The sequence below is a fragment of the Myotis myotis genome, unplaced genomic scaffold (genome assembly GCF_014108235.1).
Source record: "Myotis myotis isolate mMyoMyo1 unplaced genomic scaffold, mMyoMyo1.p scaffold_m19_p_1, whole genome shotgun sequence".
NCBI classification, from domain to species: Eukaryota; Metazoa; Chordata; class Mammalia; order Chiroptera; family Vespertilionidae; genus Myotis; species Myotis myotis.
In genome coordinates this window covers 15,085,249-15,110,419 of record NW_023416313.1, presented here as the reverse complement: position 1 = coordinate 15,110,419, position 25,171 = coordinate 15,085,249, and the positions used below count along the sequence as shown (strand labels likewise).

The 25,171-nt window shown below is 44.7% G+C and overlaps 1 protein-coding gene across 3 annotated transcripts in view; it reads left to right on the top strand.

Annotated features, from left to right (window-relative positions):
- SEL1L3 (SEL1L family member 3) overlaps positions 1 to 25,171 on the top strand; it is a 107,237-nt gene that overhangs the window by 14,349 nt on the left and 67,717 nt on the right. For 2 of the 3 annotated variants that reach the window (XR_004971244.1, XM_036330542.1), the window contains exons 3-8: positions 11,061 to 11,187; positions 13,349 to 13,470; positions 13,894 to 14,009; positions 14,770 to 14,838; positions 17,640 to 17,698; positions 24,683 to 24,815. Coding sequence is in view for 2 of the 3 variants with exons in the window: in XM_036330542.1 (XP_036186435.1) it covers positions 11,061 to 11,187; positions 13,349 to 13,470; positions 13,894 to 14,009; positions 14,770 to 14,838; positions 17,640 to 17,698; positions 24,683 to 24,815 (626 nt within the window). In the remaining variant the exon portion in view is untranslated. The remainder of the gene's footprint in view (positions 1 to 11,060; positions 11,188 to 13,348; positions 13,471 to 13,893; positions 14,010 to 14,769; positions 14,839 to 17,639; positions 17,699 to 24,682; positions 24,816 to 25,171) is intronic. The other variant, XM_036330552.1, reaches the window with a different exon arrangement.

Here is a 25,171-nt window from a genome sequence, read left to right as displayed (position 1 = left end):
GGAAATGGAGCCTGTACTTTTAGACTCTGGGGATGAAAGGGGAAAAGTGGAAAGGTGAGGTGAGGAGAGGAGAAAGAGCTGGAGAGAATAGGACTGAAGGTGAAAGAGAGAGAGGGACAGAGGGGCCATGGAAGAGGGACCTTGAGAGGTTTGGAGGTTTGAAGTTGGAAAGGAGCATTAATGCTACTGGAACAAGCATTGGGAAGATCTTCCTCCCGTCTCCCCTCAAACACCCCTCCAGCGTCAGTGAGCTTTAGTGCAGCATTGCTTCCCAGCCAAGCAGACCTGGCTTCCGCTCCTGGCTCTTCGACTTTCCTTCTGCCTGTGTAATTTTAGAACTCTTGGAGCCTCAGTTTTCCTCTCTGTAAAGTGGGAATACTAAATAACAATTCTCTCAGAGCAATGTTGTGAGAATTAAATGAGTTGTAATTTGCTTAGCACATAATGAGCATTCAGTGAAAAGTAGCCGTGATGATGGATGATAGAGTCCAAACTGCATTTTATCCTAAATGCCACATGGGCACAGCCTCTGAAGGATCCGTACACGCGGCTCCTGTGCCCTTCTTCAGTCTCCCTTAAGCACTGGCGTTGGACCTCTCTGACTATACACAGTTAGAAGAAGGGGTCTGAATATCGCTCTGTTGGTGACAGGAGTACCTTGCTCTGCTGAGTGTCTGCCAGCTCTTCTCTGTACCCTGCAATGGGAAGCCATCCTGGGCATGCTCCCAGGAACCACCCAGGTCTAGTAACGTTTCCCAAAGTGTGGCTCTAGGACACACTGCAATAGAATAAACCAGTCAGGACTCTAGCTGCAAATGCAAATTCCCAGCACCCATCCATACAGACTCAGTCAGACTCTGTGGGAGCTGGGCCCTGGAATCAGCATTTACACATTCTCATGACTGTTCTGATAGGACTCCAAGGTGTGAGAACCTCTGGACCAGGGCTGGAGCTGAGGGAACTTTGATCTAGAATTACTGTGGCCAGACCCAGGCAGGGTTGGTGGGTGGAGGAAATCCATGAGCCTGTGACCGCAGACCCTTCCACAGGAAGGGCCTGACACCTCCTGATCTTCTAGAGGACTGGTGCGGGGCAAGGTGGCTTAAGGACACGGGGAAACAGCATTTCCTGGGGCTACCCTCACACAGCCCCACATATAATGAAAACTTCAAGGCCTGCGCAACTATATAGAATAGCCTGTCAGAGGCCACTTTCCATAGAACCAACACATTTGGCATTAAGAAAATACTATTTTGAGATAATTACAGATTCATACGAAGTTGCAAAAATGGTAACAATTCTATGTATGCCTCTCCCACCCTCCAGCTGCCCCTAATGGTGATGTCATCCATAGTGAGAGCATGGTATGGAAACCAGGAAAGGGGAAACTGACATGGAGCTAAAACTCTTAACTCAACTACAGGACTTTATTCAGTCTGTCTATCTATCTATCTATCTATCTATCTATCTATCTATCTATCTATATTTGATTTATTTCAGAGAGGAAGGGAGAGGGAGAGAGAGATAGTAACATCAATGATGAGAGAGAATCATTGATCGGCTGCTTCCTGCACTCCCCCCCCCCTGGGGATGGAGCCCGAAACCTGGGAATGTGTCCTGACCAGGAATCAAACTGTGACCTCCTGGTTCATAGGTCAATGCTCAACCATTGAGCCATGTTGGCTGGGCCAGACTCCACCTCTTTCTTTGAGCACTTTTGTGTGTGTGCAGAGTTCTGTACAATTTTATCCTACGTTTTGTTTTAATCTCCGTGTTCTGTGTCTGGCTTATCCCGTGTGTGTGTGGTGCTTTAAGTATGAGATGCCTGGAAGCAGAAGGCGAATCCCTTTCCTGCGTGTGTGCGCGTCGGGTGTGGGGTGGGTAATTACTGTTGAGATCGCGGAACGGCATGCATTTTGATGATGGGTGCACATCCCTCTCCCAGTCAGAAGCCCGTCCCAGCGTTCGTCTGGGTGGCCTTCTCCAGGGGGACCTGGTTTGTTAAGGAGAAGGAGGCAGGGGGCACACACAGCCACAGTTTTGCTTTGCCTTCTATTTTGTCAAGATTTAATGATTCCATTTCGTGTTTGGCCAGATCACATATTTCTCATTAAAGAATGACTGGATTGCAAGCTGGAAGTTTTCAAATGAAGTCATTCACGGCCTGGCTGAGTTCTTGGGGCACCTGATCATAGCCTTATAATGTCTTTTCTTGGCCCTTCCCACATTCACAGGGCTCAGGTTTTTCTCCCCATTTCTTCGGACCGTGACTTGTGGGGGCGAGAACCGATCTAATGCAAGCATTACAGAGCAAAACCATTTCTAAGAGTCAGAGCCACTGAAAACGGCGGGGGGAGGGGGCTCGTGCAAACCAGCTCTGCTTACACGGCTGTGATTTGTTCACCATGAATGGGGAACATTTCCTCTCCCTCCCCACCTTTAAGAGAATCAAAAGAGCAGCCCTGTGGAAAGTGCCCATGACCTCTGTTCTCAACCTCAGCTGTGTGGGGGCCAGAGGTCAGGCCTCCGGCTTGGCTGTGCAGGGGCCAGGTGCCAGGCCTCTGGCTTGTTCTTTGCAGGGACTCCTGAAGAACGTGAGTCACGTCAGAACAACAAGATGGCATTAGGGAGCCGAGTGGCACCTTTCACGTCGTGTCCCTGCCTGTAGCCGGCACTGGTGGCAGGTGTGGGGAATGGTTTCTGTGTCAAGTGCCTGGTATCCTATATGAGGGCGCTGCCTCTGGACTGAAGTATCTCCTTTCTGCTTTCATTTTCTTTTTCCTTTATAAAGAGAGTGAGCCACAGTCCCCGTGCGTGGTGGTGCCGTGGGTAAGGCTGGAGTGACCGTGCACTAACGGCCAAGGCCAAGGCGAAGCTGTGCCCACACACACTCCTCTGCAGCTGATCTCCGTTGCCAGGACCTGCCCCAGGCCAGGCCGGGGGTCTGATTTTCGGTAGAGATGCAGCAGACCTTTGTCCAGCCCTGCTGCGAAAACTTACCCTGGGTCAGAAGTGGGCAGCCTCTCAGGACACCTGCGTGCCCGGGCTCGGCCTCCTGCATGCTGGTGCACCTGTTCCTGCTACATTCCAGGCGCATGGGCTGTAGGTGGCCAGGTACACCACGCCTGTGGCTCTACGTACTACTGTCCATTTCCTTAAGGGAGGGGACCAGGCCTTAGCTGTGGTCCCTCACCCATCACATGTGTGCCTGACTCATGTGTGAACTCACCCAGAGAGAGAAATCCACCACCCAGGCGGGTAGCTGTAGGCCCATCAGACTTCTCTTCCTATCCCGTCCTTCTGTGAGAGGCCAGCCAGGCCTGTTCCCTCTGTCTTCAGACTTTATGGCATATTCAGTTTCCTCTCACCACCTGCATTGCTGTCATGTGGTCTAAACCGCCTCGGTCTCTGTCTGGACTGTGGCCACGGCCTGCAGGTGGCCTCCCAGCTTTGCCTCCTCCCCCACATAGCAGCCAGTGCCAGCAGGTTCCACCACCTCCCGCGGGCAGTTGCTCCTATGCCAGTCACCAAAGGTCAGCCCGTGTCGCTTACCGTGGCTGGTGGAATCTGTTCCTGTCTCCTTCCCGCCCCATCTCCTGCCATGCTTCTCTTGCCCACCTGTTCTAGCCCCGGGAGCCTGTTTGCTTCTCCACGAATGTACCAAGTTCTTTCCTACTTTGGGGCATTTGCATTACTGTTCCCTCCTCCTAAGATGCTCCTGCCCCACCTCTCTTACCTCATCATACCTCTGCACAGATGGCATCTCATCAGACATGACTTCCCTGCCCACCTTATCTAAGACAGCGGCCCCACCCCTGCCACCCCACCCCGCTGTTATCACCTTTCTTTTCCTTCATCACCTTATTGCCACTGAACATTGTATGACTACCTGCTATTGCTTTTTGCTGGTTGCATGTCTTCATCCCAGAAACGCAAGCTCCACAAGGCCGGGGCCCTGGGATGTTTTGTTCCAGTGGCACAGCGCCTGTGGGTGTCAGGTGCACAGTGACTATTTGTCGCTTGAGTGATGAGACGGAGTAATGAATGCTCTTCGCCAAGGGGCAAGGACCTTTCTCTTATGCTTATGTGTGACCGTCACACTGTGACAGCACCCTCACTCTGCCGTGTTGCCACATTAGGGAGCGTGCGGGGGTCGGCGGTGGCTGCTCGCCTTCCCTGGGGCTCCATGCACACACTCACACTGCAGTTTCCCAGGTGGGGCCCCTGTGGGCTGTGCTGGTTGAGGCTGCAGCCTTCGGGCCAGCGATCCTCCTTTGCAGCCGCACGTGAGCTCGCCTGCACCCTGTGCGCCTGCCCTTGTACTTTGAGTCTGATTAGTTTGATTCTGCACCCCTATGCCTTGGCTAAAGCAGGTCCTTTGACCTGGATAGCTGCCACCCCTGACTCCCACTCCCCACCAACATCTCCCCCCATTGCCACCTGCCATGTCTTCCTGGCAAAATTATGCCCACATTTCAGTAGGCAGCTTGAATTTCAACCCTTCCCCCACCCCACCTCGAAGCATTTTTCTTTTCTTTCTTTTGGATCCCCACAATCAGAAATGAACTCTCCACCCTTTGGCCTCCCCCAGCCCTCTGTTGTTCCACCTCCCCATATGATGTGTGTCATGTTCAATTTAGACAAAGGTTGATTGAGTACCTGCTATGTACCAATTTCTTTACTAAATCTGGGCACTCAAAAATGCAGACACCATCTTTCCCTCTTTTTAGGTGATTATGCAGGAGGTACATACAGCTACCAATAGAATAGCTACTTCCCATTACTGCCAGGCACTGTGTGAAAGGCTTTCAGTGGGTATCTAATTTAGATCTGCCCAGTGCTCTGAGAGGTCATATTTACAGAGCAGGAAACTGACTCAGAGAGATAGAGTAATTTGTCTAAGGTCACACAGCTATTCACGATGGAGCTGGGATTTGAACCCAAGTAGTTGGGTTCCCAAATGCTACACTTAACCATTAGTCACTACTGGGTGATGCTATGGAGCTCTTCATTAAAGTCATTCATTCATTGAAAAATGTTACCAAGCAGTCTTTAGTGTTAGGTGCTTTGCTAGACTTCTTCACAGAGGAGATGACATTTGAACAGAGACTGGAAGGTTGAGTTGAGTTTTCATAATCAGAAAAGGAACGGAGGGAAGGGCATCCAAGCAGAAGGGACAGGCACAGAGGAGGGAGTGCAGGCTGATGGGGGTGTGTCGGTGAGTCTGCATCCCTTGATCTGAGGGACAGCAAATAGGTTTCGTCTTGCATGCTGACCCAGAGTGGTTGGGTGTGGCTACCTCCATTGCTGTGTTGCGAAGGATTCTGAGACTGAGTCTGTGCCTAGTGAGAGAGAGTGCCATGTGGATGGAGCACCAAAGTCCACCACAAGGTGAAAATGTGGAGGAGCAGCACTCCAGCTGTGTGTTTGTTCAGTTAGAATCTCAGGTGGAGATGAGCAGTTCAGGAAATAAGACTAGAAAGGCAGGTTGGAGCCATGCCAAGTGTGCTAAACATTCTGCCCTGCCCTAGCCGGTTTGGCTCAGTGGGCAGAACATCAGCCTGTGGACTCAAGGGTCCCGGGTTTGATTCTGGTCAAAGGCGTGTAACTCAGTTGCAGGCTCCTGGCCATGGTTGGGGGCATGCAGGAGGCAACCAATCGATGTGTCTCACATTAGTGTTTCTCTCTGCCTCTCCCTCTCCCTTCCACTCTCTCTAAAAATAAGTAGGAAAAAAAATATCCTCGGGTGAAGATTAAAAAAAAAAAAAAAAAAGAAAGAAAGAAATTTCTGTCCTCATGTTTGCCTGTATGAACATTTTTCTAATCTTTCCTCTTAGTTCAAAAACTGGGGAGCATGGCAGTTTCCTTCTTTCCCACTCTTCTTTCCTTCCACTTAAAATGTATTCTCATCTTCAGATCTGTTGGATTGGAAGAATGGTTTCTTAGAACAAAATTCCATTATAACAAACCAATAGAAGATTAAGTCAAATATTGGAGCCAGACTCTGCCTGTCTCTGTGAAATATCAGTTTATGCAGCAGGATTATTCAAGTCAATGACATGATGATACTGTCTGTAATTACAAGAACTATGTATTGGGCACTTTTAGAAGAAGAAAAAGAAAGACTTAGTTCCTTTGTTTTTTTCCCCCAGTTAATCACAGTCGTCTGAATTTTCCCGTAAGAACACTAATTAATGCCTTGTATCTGCATGGCCCTTTATGATTCTCCAAACACCTTTTCCATGCACATTGCCTCATTTAATCCTCAAAATATTCCCGTGGGAACGAGTATTATTCCTCTCTTTAGGGGGGGGGTGGGGGGTGGGGGGTGGGGAAGCCCAGGCTCAGGTGTGTGTTTAACTAGAGCCCTACTTCCCGATGCTCCTGCTTTGCTATTTCAGTCTTTTACGGAAGTACGCCCATGCAGTCCTAGCCCAGGTTCCAAACCAGAAGGAATACCCTTTGTTTTAAGTTGAATTTTCACCGATGTGTATCATCCTGTTTTCCTCCCCCCGCCCCCTGGACTTTGTCTTTTTGAAGTGGACAGAACGTCCCTGAAGGCCCAGGGCGGGGAGGCCTCTGAATATGGCCAGGCCCTTCTCCCTGCCAAACAGAAATGCTCAGAGAATATGGCCCTCTTCTCTTTTAGCCAAAACAGTAATGCATGCACCCGGTTTAAAAAAGTTCAGATGGTGTAAAAGGGTTTGGGGGAAGGGCAAGCTCCCACTCCCCACACCCCCACACCACACTCTTCTGGCCCCGTGCCTAGAGGCAAACTCAGTAGCACTCATTTCTTGTGTCTCCTCCCAGAAATGTTCTCTGCACCTGTGAACATTACGTGGCTGGCCCCTTCTCTTCGTACACAGGAGGGAGGGCACGATAAACGCTGCCTCGCACTCACTCACAGTGCAGCTGAGATTTCTCTGTATCAGCACGTGCTGCCCAGCCTCATTCTTTTCAATAACTGCTTAGCATTGCATTGCCCGAAGGTCCTTATTTTAACTTGTCTCCTGCTGATGGTCATGCAGGTCATTTATACTCTTTTACTATTAACAGCAAGGTTTTGCCAAACATCCTTGTACATGTATCTTTTTGCACACATGTGTATGTTTGGAGGAAAAATGACTAGGAGTGGAATTTATTTTATTCTTCAGACTCCTTGTATTGAACATTTCACAGACGTCCTTAGTCACTCACTTCCCTGCCTCGCATCTTTTGGGGGAAAGTTCTGACCGAAATCGCACTTGCTGGAGAGTAGGGTGTTTGTTCTCAGTCTTCGGCTTTAAGGAAAATAAAACCCCCACTCACCACTGTCTTTTTAATGCCCCGTGTTTGGAAAGCATTATTGAGTTACCTGCGCTTTAGCTTTCCTTCTCCAGGTTGAAAAATCTTAGCTTGTTGTCTTCCAGGTTCTGTTTACAGATTTATAGTCATAGTTATTCCTTGAAACAAGACTGTTTCTTAACTTCTGCCCAAAGGATCTCAGCCGCATTATTGTGACATGTTTGATGCACACCCAGAGTAGGGCTTTGTTTCGTGGAAACGGACCTTCCCCGGAGCAGGTGCCTTTGTTAGGGCTCTGGTCACTCAGCTGAACTGGACAATGGGCTACTTGATGTCCCAGCCACCCCACCCAAGGGTGATATTCAAAATACTTAATGACCAGGAAGAGGTGGGGGGTGGGGCTCAGTCAGCCCCCAGGCGCTAGCCCTAGTGCTGAAACAGGACCTTGCTGGGGCCCTGCTGAGCCAGGCTCCACCCTGAAGGAGAGGCCAGGGTGGGTGGCTGGTGGTGGGGCCTTGGACATATATCTGTATTTAACAGCTAGTGTGGCCTCACAGGGGCATGCCTGCTGGACATCAGCCCTAGTTCTCGGGGAGGCCTTGTGACATGTGATGTGGTTTAAGAACGAGCCCATTGGTCTGTAGTGGGAGACCAGGTTTGTGTCATACCTGGGTCCCTTATTAGCTATACAGCTTTCAACAAGACCTCACACTTTCCTTGTCTTCAAATGAAGGAGTTTGCACCACATGATACCTAATGCCTGTTCTTGCTCTAAAATTAGAGGAAATAAAACAAAACAGCCAGGCAGGTGCGGTTCAGTGGTTGAACGTTAACCTATAAAGTAGGAGGTGACAGTTCTATTCTTGGTCAGGACACATGCCCAGCTTGCGGGCTCAATCCCCAGTAGGGGACAGACATATAGGAGGCAGCTGATCAATGATTCTTTCTCATCATTGATGTTTCTATCTCTCTCTCCCTCTCCCTTCCTCTCTGAAATCAATAAAAATATTAAAAACAAAATAAAACAAAACAGTCAAGGAGGCGGGTTCCAAACCTGAACTTTTTTCCTGGCATTTTGTGTTTATGTCGTAATGATGGCCTTTTCCTACCCAACTTCCTCATTCCAGAGAAGCCAGCGAAATGGATTTGGGGGAAGGACCTGAAAGAAGAGAGACTATTATTTGGCTTAGGCAGCATGGGCCACATTCTAGCATTGTGGAAAGTGTTAGGCCAAAGAGAGGTTCAAATCCTGACTTGGCCACAGTGATAGTCATTTGTTAGTTTATTCATTCGCTGAACTCACTAAATATTTCCAGAGCTTCTGTCAAGTGTTGGGCACTGTTCTGGGCTTTGGGAATGGAACAATGAATGACGTAGTATCACTGCCCTCTTGGAGCTTACATTCTAGAGGAGGTTGGACAAGCCACTTCACCTCTTTGGAGCTCAGTTTTCCCAGCTGTGAACTCTTTCTTGGTGATTGACATGGGTTGTTACTCCCCATTCTGGTGCCTAGGAGAGCCACCACTAACCAGTTGCAGCACTCCAAGCAGCCACAGGCAACAACTAGAAAAGAATCCTGTGTGTTCTCCTAGGCTTGATGAATTTGGAAGTCCTTTCCTGCCACAAAACTTCATTCTCATTCATTATTTCTGATTGAATGTAAAAACATAATACTACTGAGGGGAAATTGCAGTAGAAACTCCAAATCATAGAACTATGATTGAAGCTACAGATTTTATAAGAAAACCACCCTCACGTTGGCCTTGTTGGCTACAGAAGGTGTGTGTTCTTGTAAAATGATTTTAGATCTTTGGGTCTTAGGTTTTCCTTCCACCCTGTCTTTGCTGCAAGTTCCCCTGCTCAACCTGCTTTACTTTGATCCTGAGCTAAGGGCAGGCTCGTCAACATTCACTTCTCATTCCTTTCCCTTTGGAGGCCTCCTTTATAAAACCGCCCTTTACTGGAGTCAGGTCGGGCAGAATCAAATCCTGCTCATTTTGATAACTGCTGCTAATACCCACTGGATAACTCAGCAGCAATCGCTAGCAGAGGGCCTGGGGAAGGGGGGCCTGACATGGCCATCTGGTCTCTTCTGTTCTAATCAACACCGTGGAAGCCAAACCAGGGTTGGGCTGATATCAGCCTCTTGGTGATTTTTCCCCCTCCCAGATTCCAAAGACACACTTGGAGTATTTTTATTTCTAATTCCCTCTCCCCATCCCCATTACTGACCAGCAAGACCAATGTGCCCAACTTGAGCTCAAATTGTAAAGAAAAAAAGTTTGAAGTGTTTCTGTTGGAAGTGATAACGCCACCCTTCTGGGTTTCCAAATGCATCTCTACATAACAAAACAGGTAGATTTGTGGGCACTGGGGGAATTTGGCTTACTTAATTCTATTAGATATGTACACAGAAGTCCAAGATTATGAAAACTTTACTCCTATGATTTCTAAGTATTAATGATCCAGAGGTACCTCTTTCTTTGATAAAATGCATTTTTTTTTTCATAGAGAAATGAGAGCTGAGGTGTTCATCATCCCAGATTGAGGCTCCCATAATTTGTGCCATATTGGCTTTTGGTAACTTGTACAGAAATCAAACCTTCCCTCTCCAAGAAACCCAAGGAAACAGAATATTTCCACCATTTTAATCATGGACATTTAAACCGAGGAGTACTTTAAAGCAAGAGAAAAGTGATCTTTATTAATAGGTTGAGTTTAGTGAATTCATTCTTCTTTCCGGGGAGAGAGGTATAGGAAATAAGAAATTGACATTGGCCTTGTTTAAAGCAATAGGTGTTAAATATAGATGAAGTAACTCAGTTCTCCCCTTAAGATTTGTTATGGACACCCTCTTTTCTAGAGCCACAGAGTTCTCCCACATTTGCAAAATGAAGTGGACGGCTCTCTATTTGGTTTTGAGGGGTATGGTTAGTAATTTTTGCATAGGGTATTGTGTTGAGTATATTAGGAAAGTCTGCACAGAAGAAAAAAAATAACTCTGCAATTTTAAGAGCATGGATTCTGAACCCAAACTGCTTGAGTTTGAATTCCAGCTCCACCTCTTATTATATAACCTTCTCTAAGACTCAGCATCTATTAAATGGGAATAATAATAGACCCCATCTCATAGATTGCTGTGAAATTAAATGAGATTTTCCCCTGAAATGTGCTTCGCATATTGCCTGGGCACAGTCTACGTGTTAAATAAAAGTCATTATTTTGGCAGCTGTTCCTCCATATCTTCACCTGTAAACTGGGGACAATAATGAGGATTAAATGAATTTATATATTTTGTACATTAAGTTATTATTATTTTATAGCCTTGTGGACCATAGTGTATGCTGCTGAAGTGTTAGCTTACTATGATGACACAAATTCAAAATGCTTTTCTTAACATTAGAAGGACAGCATGTAAAATGGTTAAGCACGTAGGAGCTGAGCTCGCAACGTGAATTGTGGATCCACCAGTTATTAGCTGTGTGACTTTAGGCAAGTAATTTTACCTCTCCATGCCTCGGGCTTCTCTGTAGAATGGGGGAAATAATACAATCTACTCTATGGGGTTGCTATGAAAACTAACTGGGATAGCTCTGTAAGTGCTGAGCAGGTGTGCCTGGTATACAGTCTGAGTTCGGGAAATGTTTGCTAAGATTTGCAGACTGTTTCATTTCAGTGTTTGACTGGAGCTAGGCAGAGGGGTCCAGGAAGAAGGTGATTTGGGAAGCAATGCTTTTCTGGAGATAATTGAAAGGTAGCGGTCTTGTCTTTTGCAGATGTGGTCACCCTCCTGGGCTTTCTCTATGCCTCCAGTGGAGAGAACACAGGCATCGTGAAGAAGTTGCCGAGATTTCGGAACCGTGAGCTGGAGGCCACCCGGCACCAGCGGATAGATTACCCAGTGTAAGAATGGGCAGAGGGTGGGGGCTGGGGGGACCGTGCCCTTTTTGTTATTGTTAATCCTCACCGAAGGAAATTTTTCCATTGATCTTTTAAAGTACATTCTTATTGATTTCAGAGAAGAAGGGAGAGGGAGAGAGAGAAAGAAACATCAATGATGAGAGAGTCTTACTGCTCAACTGCCTCCTGCACACTCCCTACTGGGGATGGAGCTGCAACCCAGGCATGTGCCCTGACTGGGAATCAAACTGTGACTTCCTAGTTCATAATTCCACACTCAATCTCTGAGCCACACTGGTTGGGTTCCATTGATTTTTTTTTTAGAGGTGGAAGGGAGGGAGGGAGGGAGAGAGAGAGAGAGAGAGAGAGAGAGAGAGAGAGAGAGAGAGAGAAAGACACTGATGCGAGAGAGAGACATCAATTGGTTGCCTCCCACCTGAGCCTTAACCTAGGCTGGAGATTGAAACTGCAACCCAAGCACCTACCCTCGACCTGGAATCAAACCCGTGACCCTTTGGTGTGTGGGCCGGTGCTCTAACCACTGAGAATACCAGTTAGGGCTGGCCATGCTCCTTTTACCTGAGGACCGGAATCCCTTAAGAAGACAAGAACATCCTTTTGTCATATGCTTTGAAAAAATGTTGAGATCTACATGCTTAGGCAGGGTTTGTGGACCGGAAAACTTCAAAATATTCTTGAGTTATTCTTGCACTTACCAACCCTCAATTTGCCTTAGACCTTCCATGTCACGGTCCCAGAAAACACAAGTGGTGGGGGGCAAGGTGTGGGGGCCTGAGGCGTTTGCAGGGTTTCGAGGGCAGCCAGCCACAGCCAGCACAGATTGCAGCCTTTGTCCTGCCTTTTCTTGTCTTGGAAGATTGGATGAACTGCTGGAAATCGCACCATTTCTGATCATCGTTGATTTCAGCAAAACCTCAGATATATTTTTTTCCCTTCTGCTGAATTAAAGATGCTGCAAATGGTTCCTGGTTCACCTCAGACTGGATGGATTTAGCAGAGTGATTTAATTCTTCCCCGGCTGCTGGCTGTAGAAAGATCTTGAGTCACTTTACTGAGCGTATGTTCTTGCTAAGCTTCCTTGTAATAACTTATCTTCATGAGCTTGCTCAGCTGGGTGGGTCAGGAGGGAGCTGTGTGGCACCATCTGTCTGCATATCTTACCACTGATTTGGAGGCCAGATTATAAAGCCCAGAATAATCTAAAGGACTTGTTTGGCTATATCCCCAAAGAGCCTGAGGCCGCTGCCACTTTACCCCCAAACTGTGACTCGGTTACTGGGGTGATGGAGAGAACTCTGTGCCTTTGTTTTGACCTTGATTCCTGTTTTATGTGCAAAATGCAGTTGCTCCCCTGCCTCATCTCTGAGCTGCTGGTCATTCACTCAGTGTGTGACATCAAGCAAGTGCTCAGCAAATATTTGCTGAGTGATTGATGGGTCCTCTATCTTGGCTAAAATCTATCCTAGTTAAGTTGATGGCTGTTATTTTATTCTCACTCCACAAATCACAGATGTACAGTTTTTCTGTTCAACTAAAACAGCCCCAATTCAGAAATGAAATAATTAGATTAATTGTCCCATATTGGTTAGCCAGAACTATGATACTCAACCCTAATGTATGCCTTAAAATAGTATATATGTGTCCCAGTTAGCATATAGTGATGCCATTTGCAGATTATGGTGCTCTTTCTACCTTACACTTTTATCTTTGAAAGAGACAAAATTGCTCAGAAAGCCCTAATTATGTTTTTCTTTTAATCATCGAAATTAGAATAGCTTCTTATCAAATCACCTCTTATTAAAATCCGGATTCTCATTCTATGTCTGGCTTTAGAAAACTTAATCAAGAATTTAAATGGCAGGCATGTGAGGTTCTCATAGAGGCACAGAAACAGAGGTTTAGGTGCAGGTAGAATGTCTGCTAGTTGAGTACCATGATGCTTAACTCCTGTCTTTTACAGTTTCTATAACTATCCCTCCTTTGTCTCCAAAACCAAGCTTCGCAAGCTGATCTCCCCGATGAGCACGAAGGCAGATCTATCCCTTCATTAAAAAGAAAGCAATTTACTTGGTCATTGTTAACTATAATTACCTGTGTGTGGATGATACCAATCTGCATAATTTCCTCCCCCTCACTCTTATAGGTTTACTGTTTCATTGTGGCTTTATTTACTCCATTATTGCAAGGCCAGTCTCTGCGGGATTCTGTACTTTGTTGATTCCAACGAGATGTACGGCACGCCTTCTGTATTTCTTACCGAAGAGGGTAAGTATGAAACAGAACCTTAAAACGATATCGTCATTTTCTCATGCTCTGTCTATTGGCATATATGTCTGTCTAGAATAAGGAAGATACTGTCAACGTGGCAATTTAGTGAGAGTGATGGTTTTCAAATGCAGGCTTCAAATTAAACTTTTTTTTTTCTGGAAGCTTAAAATAGCTGTCTCTTTACAAAGGAATGCACGCATGTAATTTTTTCTTTTCTTTTTGGCTTTGTTTTTGTTTAAAGGGAGAAGGAATGTGAGCTAGTCTGGTAGCTTCTTAGGATAATTGTTGAAAAGGGGTAGCCACTTCATTCACTCATATATATATATATATATATATATATATATATATATATATATACACACACACACATATATATATAATTTTTTTGGTCATTTTCATGAGGTTTAATTTTCCTTTTAGGCCTCTTGCATATTCAAATGCATCTTGTCAAAGGAGATGACCTTGCGGTAAAGACGAAATTCACCCTGCCTTTGAAGGAGTGGTTTCGCTTGGATATTTCGTTCAACGGAGGCCAGGTACCTACGCACGCTGCGCCGCAACTCCTATCGGCATCATCACTTAATGTGAAGCATGGCTGTAAAGTCAGGAAGCAAGACAATCTCTAATAGCAGATTTGTGGCAAATGATAAACTCCTTACAACTATACACTTTTTCAATCAAACTTTTATGGATAGAAGTTTAAATCATAAGAATCCTATCCCATTTAATTGGCTCTTTAAAGTGCTTCTTTCAACCATACCGTGAACGAGTAAATAACATAGCCGGCTATCTAGCCACAATTATCCGAGGAATCCAGCGCTTTTCCCCTGGCGAGGTAGGCTTTGTGGAGATAAATGTTAACACAGCACCAGCCATGTTTATATAGTGTCATTGGATCTACAGCTTTTTTTTTTTTACAGGAAATTTATTAGTTAGTGGAGTCAAGAAATGGTTTGACTGTTTTCGGCAATTGAAACAATTGCTTATGTTTGGCATAAACAGACAAATAATAATTAACAAACCTAAGTGATAATCCCAGTGGGACGAAGGGTGTTTATCTACTTCATACTATAAAACACTGTCATAACTGTTTCAAACTCTCATAAGGCAGATATTATGGATTATGGCAAATCCGCTGTTATAATTGAAGACAATTCCCTTTTTCAATCTACACAATGTCAGTATGCTACCTTTTTTTCCTGGTGACTCTATTTTCTCAGCGGCTTTTCTTATTGATTTGTGATTTTCCGGCAACAAAACTGGAAGAGACTTCTTGTGTGTCTCGTGTATTATTAGATGGTACGCAGACCTCCCTCGGTGGCCAGGTTTATCTCATTTCCTTTTTCTGAAGAGAAAAGAAATCAGGTCAGTCCTTGTTGCATTACTGAGAAGAGCCTGTGAGATGTTGGTTGTTTTTATGTTAGTTTATTTCTTTAACGATGTTAGGTGACATCGCTGTGGTCCGTGTTTTAGCTTCTCATTTACATGATGATGTTGATGGCATAGCTTGGTTGCTGCTTTTCTCCTAAGGAGGTCAGCTTAGTACTGTGTGTCACTTAGGTATCAAATCATGCTAGAGCAAATCACAGATCTTATTTTGCACCTGCTGTATGCAAGACACTGTGCTCAAGGAGCTTATAGACTATTTTGGGGATTAACATTAAGCGGGTGAAGGAATGTCATAAGGTGAGCTTAATTGCCAAATGACTCACATTGATTCAGAGACGAGAGACAGCGCTTCAAGCTGGGATGCTCAGGGCAGCTTCCACAGAGAAGGTTCCTACGGATGGGCAGAATGAGAGGCAGAGGAGAGCCGGGAGCATCTTGGCACATCGCTGGGGGTGAGCGGAGAAGCCAGTTTGACCGGAGTAGAAATTTGTAGACCGCGGGACACTGATAGTAGAAAAAACTGTCTTCAGGGCTAGCATGTGGAGAATCTTGATTATCATGGAATTTGGGTTTCTGCTTGCAAAGCAGCAGGGTGTCATGGAAGCTTTGAGAGCAGAAGAAGAGTAAATCAAAGTAGTTCTTTAATTAAAGAGAAGGATTCAATGGCAGAGCACATGCTTGGATAAAGCAGGAGAGAAGAATTAGGCAGGCCAGATGGGATGGAAAGAAAAAAGATTTTTTTTTAGTAGACTTTTTATCTGTTTCCTTCCCATTCCATCAGTTCTGCCTAAAAAATGTAGGTCCCGAAACAATACTTAATTGTTTTCCTACACAAAATCCATCTCTGTGGTGGGATGGCCATATTCATCACTTTGACTAAAGGGACAAATTGAATGAAAGTGAATGGTTGGTTTAGAGAAACCACTGGTTTGAGTCATTTTCTTCATTTTGTAGATGGCTGAATTGGGTTGGCTTTTATGGGCTCGTTTGTCTTTCAGAGACACCGTGTTGTAGGCACATCTTTGAGAACCTAGTTAGGCCAGCACATGTTTGGTAAACACTGGCTCTGGGCTAGTGCCAGGAGGATGAAAGAGCTTCTTAACTCCAGGGGTTTGTGTTGGAATCCAAGACACCGAGAAGAATATATGACAGTTAATGACAGCAAATAACATCCGGGACACAAACACTGTCACCATTGAAATGACTTGGGAAAAGAAGGTGGGAAACAGCAGTGCGTGAAGCCAGGCAGCATCCATTTTGTCCCCCACCCCCACCCCCCAAGGCTTTCATGGAATTCGATAAAAATTTCAAAAACTCCTTGTAGTATTTTACGCATTTTCTTGTCGTCTTGCTTTCCTTCCTTCCTTTCTTCCTTCTTCCCTTCCTTCCTTCCTTTTTTACGACTTTTAAAATTGATTTTTGGAGAGAGGAAGGGAGAGGGAGAGAGAGAAACATCAGTGTGAGCACAAAACATTCATCGGCTATCTCTTTGGCTTGTAGTTTGGAAATCTCTGAAACCCACCAGGAAAAACTGCTTTACATGTCTTTTTACTACATCAAGTCATTTAGAGAAGTTAAATTTCTTAAGTCTTAAAATATACACAGGGTGGGAAAACATATTTGCCAAAGTCATATCTGATAAGGGCCTAATCTCCAAAATTTATAGGGAACTCATACAACTTAACAAAAGGAAGATAAACAATCCAATCAAAAAATGGGCAAAGGACCTAAATAGACACCTTTCAAAAGAGGACATTCAGAAAGCCAAGAGACATATGAAAACATGCTCAAAGTCACTAATCATCCGAGAGATACAAATCAAAACAACAATGAGGTACCATCTCACACCTGCCAGAATGGCTATCATCAACAAATCAACAAACGACAAGTGCTGGAGAGGATGTGGAGAAAAAGGAACACTTGTGCACTGCTGGTGGGAATGCAGACTGGTGCAGCCACTGTGGAGAACAGTATGGAGTGTCCTCAAAAAACTAAAAATGGAACTCCCATTTGACCCTGTGATCCCACTTCTAGGAATATATCCCAAGAAACCAGAAACACCAATCAGAAAGGATATATGCACCCATATGTTCATAGCAGCACAATTCACCATAGCTAAGATCTGGAAACAGCCTAAGTGCCCATCAATAGATGAATGGATTAGAAAACTGTGGTACATCTACACGATGGAATACTATGCTGCTGTAAAAAAAGAAGGAAATCTTACCATTTGCAACGGCATGGATGGAACTGGAGAGCATTATGCTAAGTGAAATAAGTCAGTCAATGAAGGAAAAATACCACATGATCTCACTCATTTATGGATAATAGAGACCATTATAAACTTTTGAACAATAACAGATACAGAGGCAGAGCTGCCTCAAACAGATTGTCAAACTGCAGTGGGAAGGCCGGGGAGGGTTAGGGGGCAGGAGGGAGGGGGGTAAGAGATCAACCGAAGGACTTATATGCATGCATATAAGCATAACCAATGGACATAAGACACTGGGGGGTAGGGGAGGCCAGGGGATTGGCAAGGGCAGGGGGAAAAAAAAAGGACACATATGTAATACCCTTTGTAATACATTAAGCAATAAAAAAAAAAATAAAAAAATAAATAAAATATACACAGGGCTAGTAAACTGTTAATTTTATTTTTGCAGAAACTGATCAGGCAAAAGGCTATGCATCCCATTTTGAGTAATTTCTATCCAGGATATATTTATGATGTGGGGTGTTGAGGCAGAACTGATTCTTGTGTATCTCTCCCACCACAGATAGTTGTCACCACCAGCATTGGACAGGATCTGAAAAGTTACCACAATCAGACCATTAGGTAAGTGTGATCTTTCTTGTGATTCAAATGTTGCTGAATGAGGGTTAAGGAATCTTCATGCCTTAGCCTTCAACCCTAACGTAGTTCCTTATTCTCACGTCTCCTTATTCAGCTTTCCAAGCGTGGACTAGTCTGCCCTGTGGCTAGTCTTTGTACTTTCTTTTCTTTCTCCTTTTTACTGTCCACAAACTCTCCCTTTTGCCCCACAATCTTTTTTCCTAAGCAGGAGAAACTACTTCTCTCTCCAGATCGCATTGTAAATTCTTTCTTTCTTGGCACTTCGCATTATTCATTTTCTTTGAAATTATCTTCTACGAAGGATTCTGAAAAATAAATCAAAATATTAATGTTGCTTATTGAGAATGGTTGGTAACGTTGGCCTAGTATAAGACATAAAAGCAGACAGTCTTCATATTTATGTTTATAATCTAAATTTGAAATGTATGCAACTATTGATATTGGTGTAACTTTTCATCTTTATAGAACTGTTCTCTATAAGAGTTATAGAAACTGAGAATTGGGTCCCTTGCCTTGTATTTCATAATTTTTTTGAATTTGCTTCTTTATCCCTGCATAATAGCATGTGTTAGTGGCAGAACCATGGGGCAACCTTCTTTAGGAACTCAGGATACCTCATCATAGTTTGATAATCCTATGTAATAAATGCCTAATATGCTAAGTGTCTGGTTGTCTGTTCAACCAATCAAAGCATAATGTAATATGCTAATGATATGCTAAGGCCGCTCATCCACTTGCTATAATATGCACTGACTACCAGGGGTCCGATGCTCTGACCGGTAGGTTAGCTTGCTACCGGGATCTGGCAGATTGGGACTGAGCGAAACGGGCCAGACATGCCCTGGAGCCCTCCTGTGGTCTCTTCCCAACTGGCCAACCTCCCTCATCCCAATCCCACAGGCCAGTTCGAGGGACTTCATTGGTGCATGAATTCATGCACTGGGCCTCTAGTATGTGTGTGTGTGTGTGTGTGTGTGTGTGTGTGTTTTCAAATGCTTAAGAATGAGTCTAAAGAACAGAAACAAAAATTACCAGCTTAGAACATTTACTATTTTTTAAAATGTATCAGGACAGTTGGACACCTTGCCTGGGCTAGGGTTGGGGGTCATTCCTCCCTCCTGTAGTCATTGACTACACCAAGCACAAAGCTGCCTTCCAAACACCTCCATTCACTCAAAGGCCCCTCACAACCCATATTTTCTTGAAAACCAATTGTTACAGAAAGGAAAGCAAACAGGAGGGGACAGGGGAATAAAGGGACATACTCTCTACTCCCTACCTGCTGCCTCCCCCCACCCCCCACCCCACCATTTCTGTTTGCATTTAAGCCAAGCTGATTCCTTTTAGGCCCTAGGTACATAGAACAATTCTTAGAGTCATGGCTGGATTAGAGGATTAGAGTTATATGAAAGGCTAAAGAAGTGTTATTCCTTAACCTGCACAGATAGGTCAGTGGTGACTTGATAGCTCTATTGTATGTAGACCGAAGCCCAAGACTGGAGCAGAAGTCTGCAAGTGCACTGATTGGATTTAGACCAGCCCAGAGGCAGTTGGCAGATGTGAGTTTTGCTGTATATAACAGGTGGCTGTGAGTTCTTTTCTGAAGAGGAGAATAGGAAGGCCCGAGAGTTTTTTGCTTTGGTGAAACGGATGATAGTGGCTCTTTGGAAATCCCTCGAGTGCCCTGTAAAGGGGGCTCCAGAAATTCAGGCTTTGTGTTTCAGGATATGAAGTCTAAAATAATCCCTCCCTCAGCCCAGCCCAGCCAGCGTGGCTCAGTGGTTGAGCGTCCACCTATGAACCAGGAGGTCATGGTTCAATTCCTGATCAGGGCACATGCCTGGTTGTGGGCTCAAACCCCAGTGGGGGTTGGGCAAGAGGCAGCCGATCGATGATTCTCTTTCATCATTGATGTTTCTATCTCTCTCCCCCTCTCTCTTCCTCTCTGAAATCAATAGAAATATATTTAAAATAAAATAAAATAATCCCTTCCTTTTTCTCCCTTGACACCCACCTCCAACCCCAGAACATTTATGACAACCAATCGAATTTCATAGTCTCTTTTTCATTTTTTATGTAAAGGTTTCCTTTCCTTCTAAATTCCAGAAATTTAGAGGCTGACATGACTGAATCATAGACACAGAGGTCACAGTCTGTCCCAGAGCTGGGAACAGGGTGAGGTGAGAAAGGAAAAAAACAAAGCCAACCACCCTCAGTATTGTATTAGTTTGCTGGGGCTGCTGGAACAAAGTCCCACAAACTGAGTAGCTTCAACTACAAAAATGTATTGTTTCCCAGTCTGGAGGCTAGAAGTCCAAGATCACGGTGTCAGCAGAGCCATGCTCCCTCTGAAGGCTCCAGAGAAGGGTCTGACCCAGACCTCTTTCCCAGCCCTGGCAGTTCTTTGACATGGGCAGCATAACTCTAATCTTCACATGGTGTTCACATGTTGTGCACATGGTGTGTGTGTCTGTCTTTGCCCAAAGTTCCTCTGATTCTGAGGACCCCAGTCACATGGGATTAAGGGCTCCCAGCATGGCCTTCTCTTAACTTACTACATCTGCAATGACCTATTTCCAATAGGGCCACATTATGAGGCCTTTGGGAGTTCAGACTTCAACATATGAATGTTGGGGGGGGGGGTACAATTCAACTCATAACAATAATCACGGTAACTAACATTTACTACACTATTTTCTACAATCAAAATTAATGTCAAGAATCCATAATGAACAGAATATCACAATATTAAGGAAAGACAAAATCAGTGTGGTCATAGAAGATTGTAGAGATGAGGGCTGGTTTCCCGGTATATACATACCATTCCAACATCCCAGGTAAAACACCAAAGTGACTCCTTACTTGGCAATATTGGCAGTGCCCGCACCCAGGAGTGCCCTCCCCACCACCTCAGCTGCTCTTCCCTGATCCCTGGAACCTCTCCCATCAAACTAAAGAGTTAACTCCAGGCCCATTGGGATCCTTGTGATTAGATATTTGGAATTGCACTTTCAGAGTGGGCCAAGCCAGTGGACTGAATAGTCCAGATGTTTCTAGAGGTTCCAAGGAAAGCTTCTTCACCTTTTTTTTCTATTTGTTCTTGAAGTACAAACATAATGGTAGCTGCTCTCCCACAACATTGGTTTAGGAAGGTCAGTAACTAAGTGCTCAAAAGTGCAGTGCTACCCATGCATGAAAGACTGCTAGTAACACTTGGTGGCAGGTAACAACTGCAGACCCGTATAGTGTCGAATTCACTCACCTGTCCATCCATCCATTCATCCATCCACTCATCCATCCATCCGTCCATCCATCCATCCATCCATCCATCCACTCATCCATCCATCCATCCGTCTGTCCATCCATCCATCCATCCACTCATCCATCCATCCGTCTGTCCATCCATTCATCCATCCACTCATCCATCCATCCGTCTGTCCATCCATCCATCCATCCACTCATCCATCTATCCGTCTATCCATCCATTCATCCATTCACTCATCCATCCATCCATCCGTCTGTCCATCCATCCATCCATCCACCCTCTAGTTTATATTCACTCATTCAACACAGCGGCCATGTGGCAGACACAGTGCTGGACTCGGACTAAATATAGTCAGTCCCTGCCTTCCTGGAGCTAAGAAGTCTAGTGGGGGAGACAGATCTTCGACAGATAAAGTCACAAATAAATTTAAAATGACAAATTGTGGTGAATGCTGGGAAGAAAAGGAGTAAGGCAGCCTACGAAGATGACAAGGGTCAGCATTTAGAGCAGGTCCCGAGGGAATGACATTAAAGATGAGAATTACTCTAAGGAGTGAGGGGGCAGCTAACTGGCAGCTCTAAGTTCCCTTCTGAAAGCCCCCTTGGGCTGGGGCTGTTTCCTGATCCTGAGTGAGGTCTGTTTAACAGCATTGGCTGCCCATGCTCTGCAGTCATAACCCAGGAAGCTCTCCCACGTCCAGATGAGAGTAGACGTCTGCTGGTGTGTCTGAGGTTTTCGAAAGGGACCGGCCTGGGCTCTAGAAGATCCAGCTCAGCTCTTATGTCAGAGAAACGGATGACCATCATGCAGTGCACCCATCAAGGAACCACTTGCAATGTTTGTGCAGCCTCTGAGGATTTTAGAGGAGAAAAATGTTGGAGACCAGGCTGGAAAGATCTCCTATTTGGTTATATTATAATCATGATGAAAAACTAAAAAACATAACCCAGTACCATAGGCACCAAGTAATTTATTGGTCAACTTCAGTTAAAGCAAAGTTTTATTTTAAAAAGATACCTTAACCATTTGATTTTAATTAAAAGATAGAAATGTACAACCATTGCCAGTCTTTCCAGGTAGGGCCTTTCCTTTGAATATGAATCTCCCGATCAGAGTTCTCTCTGATCTTTTGAGTAAACGGCATGCAGTGTCTGTTTCTCCCAATGAAAAGAAAACAAAGACACTTGTAAAATGATCAGAGCCTAAAATCCATCTAGATGTCTTCGATTTCTTTTTCCAACCTTTTACAATTGTCCTACTTCCACAACAATTTTTAGTAACTTTTTTTTTTTTTTTCAGAGAGGAAGGGAGAGGGAGTTATAGATAGAAACATCAGTGATGAGAGAGAATCATTGATCGGCTGCCTCCTGCATGCCCCACACTGGGGATCAAACCCACAACCCTGGCATGTGCCCTGACGGGGAATTGAACTATGACCTCCTGGTTTATAGGTCAATGCTCAATCACTGAGCCACGCTGTCTGAGCAGTAACCATTTTTTAACCTAGCCTCCTCGAAGTTTTCAACTCAGAATGAACAACTTCTTTTCTTACAGAATGAACTTCTGCCCCACCCAAATTTTATTGGGGAACATAATATTTAATTATATTGTACAATTAAGTGACCATACAATTGACATTAACATGTTTGGAAACAAACACATCTGACTTGTACTAAGCATGTCACTCAAGCGGTGGTAGAAAAAGTCCAACAGTGGACTAGGTTAATAATAATAATCATGAAGTTATGGTGCCTACTATGTGCCAGGCACTGTTCTAAATGCTTTGTTTAAATCCTAGTTCATTGAATCCTCTCAACAACCCTGTAGACAGGTATTATTATTATATTTATCCCATTGATAAAATGAGAAACAAGGCTCCAGCATGCAGAAATGGGCCATCAGGGGAGCGGGCGGGCTGGTTAAGCAGAGTTCCTGAGAGCTTTTACTCCAGAAGCATTGCTTGGTATCCACGGAGTGCTGGGGATTGTCTCAGGAGGGCAGTTCAAGTCTTTCCTTGAAAAACAGAGTCAGTGTACGCTCTTAGATGATAACTTTGTGGTCCCACCTAAAAAAAGTCGGGAGAGGAGACCGTCATCTTCTCCTGGCCCCTCAATTCTGAGATTCTGCAAAGAGAACTAACGGGAGAGGAAGCACTTCTTTTCCATGTGATTTGCCTTTGTCTACAGAGCATTCCGGAGCGCTCATTCCAACTGCCCTCAGTTGGTGCTGTCTGCACGGGCCCATCTCGGGCCCATCTCGTCACTCTTTTGTCTCCCTCTCCAGCCAGGTGTGCCTGCTAAGGGTCAGGTTCCTTGCTAACAGTCAGTCCATCTCCCCCCTCTCCCCTCCCTTCACCTTGCTTGGCTTTTTTTGATCCAGGCACTGGTAGCTTTCTCTGTCCCCATGAGCATCACCCTGGCCTGTTGCCCCTGTGGCTCGCTGGGCTCCTGGCGGCCTGCCTGACATTTTATGCTCTTTCTTTCTGCTTCCATCTGCCCTCTATGCTTCCTGGCTCTTTGCTCTTTGCCTGGCTTGATGTCCACCCCCACCCACTTGCTGTTCACATATGCTCTCATTGCACCTTTCCTATTTTAATTTTTAAAGAAATAGGCAATTAATACACATGGTTTTAAAAAAAATAAAATTATATGAACAGGTATACAGTTAGATGTCTTGCTTCTCTCTCTACCCCCATCCATTCCACCCTAACATCCCCAAGGGCACCCTGTGCCATGAGGAAATATTGTATTTGTTTCCTGTATACTTACAAAGTTTTTATGCAAATCAATAAAATATATATTCATTTTCCTCTTTCCTAGGTTAAAAGTATACCCTTTGTTCTGCACTTTTGTTTTCATATTTTCACTTAGCAGTGAATTTTGGAGCTCTCTCCAGGTCAGTCCACTGAGCCCTCATCCCTTATTTAAGCTGTGTAGGGAGAGAGCGCACGGTCAGGCCCCCGGACGGGCGTGGTCAGTCCTCACTGACAGACATCTGGAGTTCGCCAGTCTCTGGCGAATATAATCAAGGTCGCAAGGAACAGCTTTGAGCATTTTATTTGTGCTAACCCTGTTCTTCTTCCATTTTCCTTCCTGATCCTTTGAGTCTTTGAGGACAAAGTGGACTTTCATTGTGTCACTTGTGCTGACCTTTTGTCTTTGGCCAAGACCTTTAACCTTGCTGTGGCCTCCTCCTCCTAACTGAATTTACATAGGTTCTTATTTAATAGGATATGTTTTTAGTTTTCCTCCACAGATGCCTTCTATCCATTCAACAAGTTGGTTTTTTTTTTCTTTTAGAGTGAAATAGTTCCTGTTGTGGCCAGCAATTCCAAATAATTTTAATGATTCCAAACAGTTTCACCCATCTCAATAGCCATTCCTTTTTGATAGTAAGCCAGGCACTCGGCTAGACGTTTTATGTCTTTCTATTCACTTAATTCTTTTAACGATCCTATAAGTGAGGAGCTAATTTACTAATGAGAAAACTCAGTCCCAGGGAGGTTAAGCGACTGGTCCAAGATCACACAGCTGGTAAAGGGCAGAATCATAGCCCAAGCCTGCCTAACTCCACCATCATCTCATCTGCTAGAACTCAGAGTGAAGGGCCTATGGGACTTTGGAGTAAGTTAATGAGGGTCAATGCAAGAGTTTCTTTTTCAAAATCTGGTTCAAACACAGAGCCTTTGTGTTTTTCTGTAGATTCCTGGAGGACTTCCATTATAATGACACTGCTGGGTACTTCATTATCGGAGGGAGCAGGTATGTGGCCGGCATTGCAGGGTTTTTCGGACCTCTGAAATACTACCGTCTCCGCACTCTGCACCCTGCACAGGTAAGCCCTAGGGATCGAGGCAAAGTTTGTGGGTGCTCACGGGCGTGTGGCTCAGGCCTGGAACCGTGTGTAAACAAAAGATTTATTTAAGCGGGATCTCTCATCGGCTCTGTCACCAAACATTATTAATATTGAGTCGTTTCCCCTAGCTAACACGATAATAGATTTCTGTTAATGTTTGGTTCATTTAGTACTCATAAAATGGAAACCATTTACTTCCTCTGTTTTAATAACCACTGGATTAATTATAGAGTAGGTTTTTATCAGGCTGTTGCCCATCCAGTGATTAAACTAATGAAAGGAAAGAGTCTTAGTTATTTGGTAAAGCTTCCTCTAGATGCCATTTTTTAAAGGAG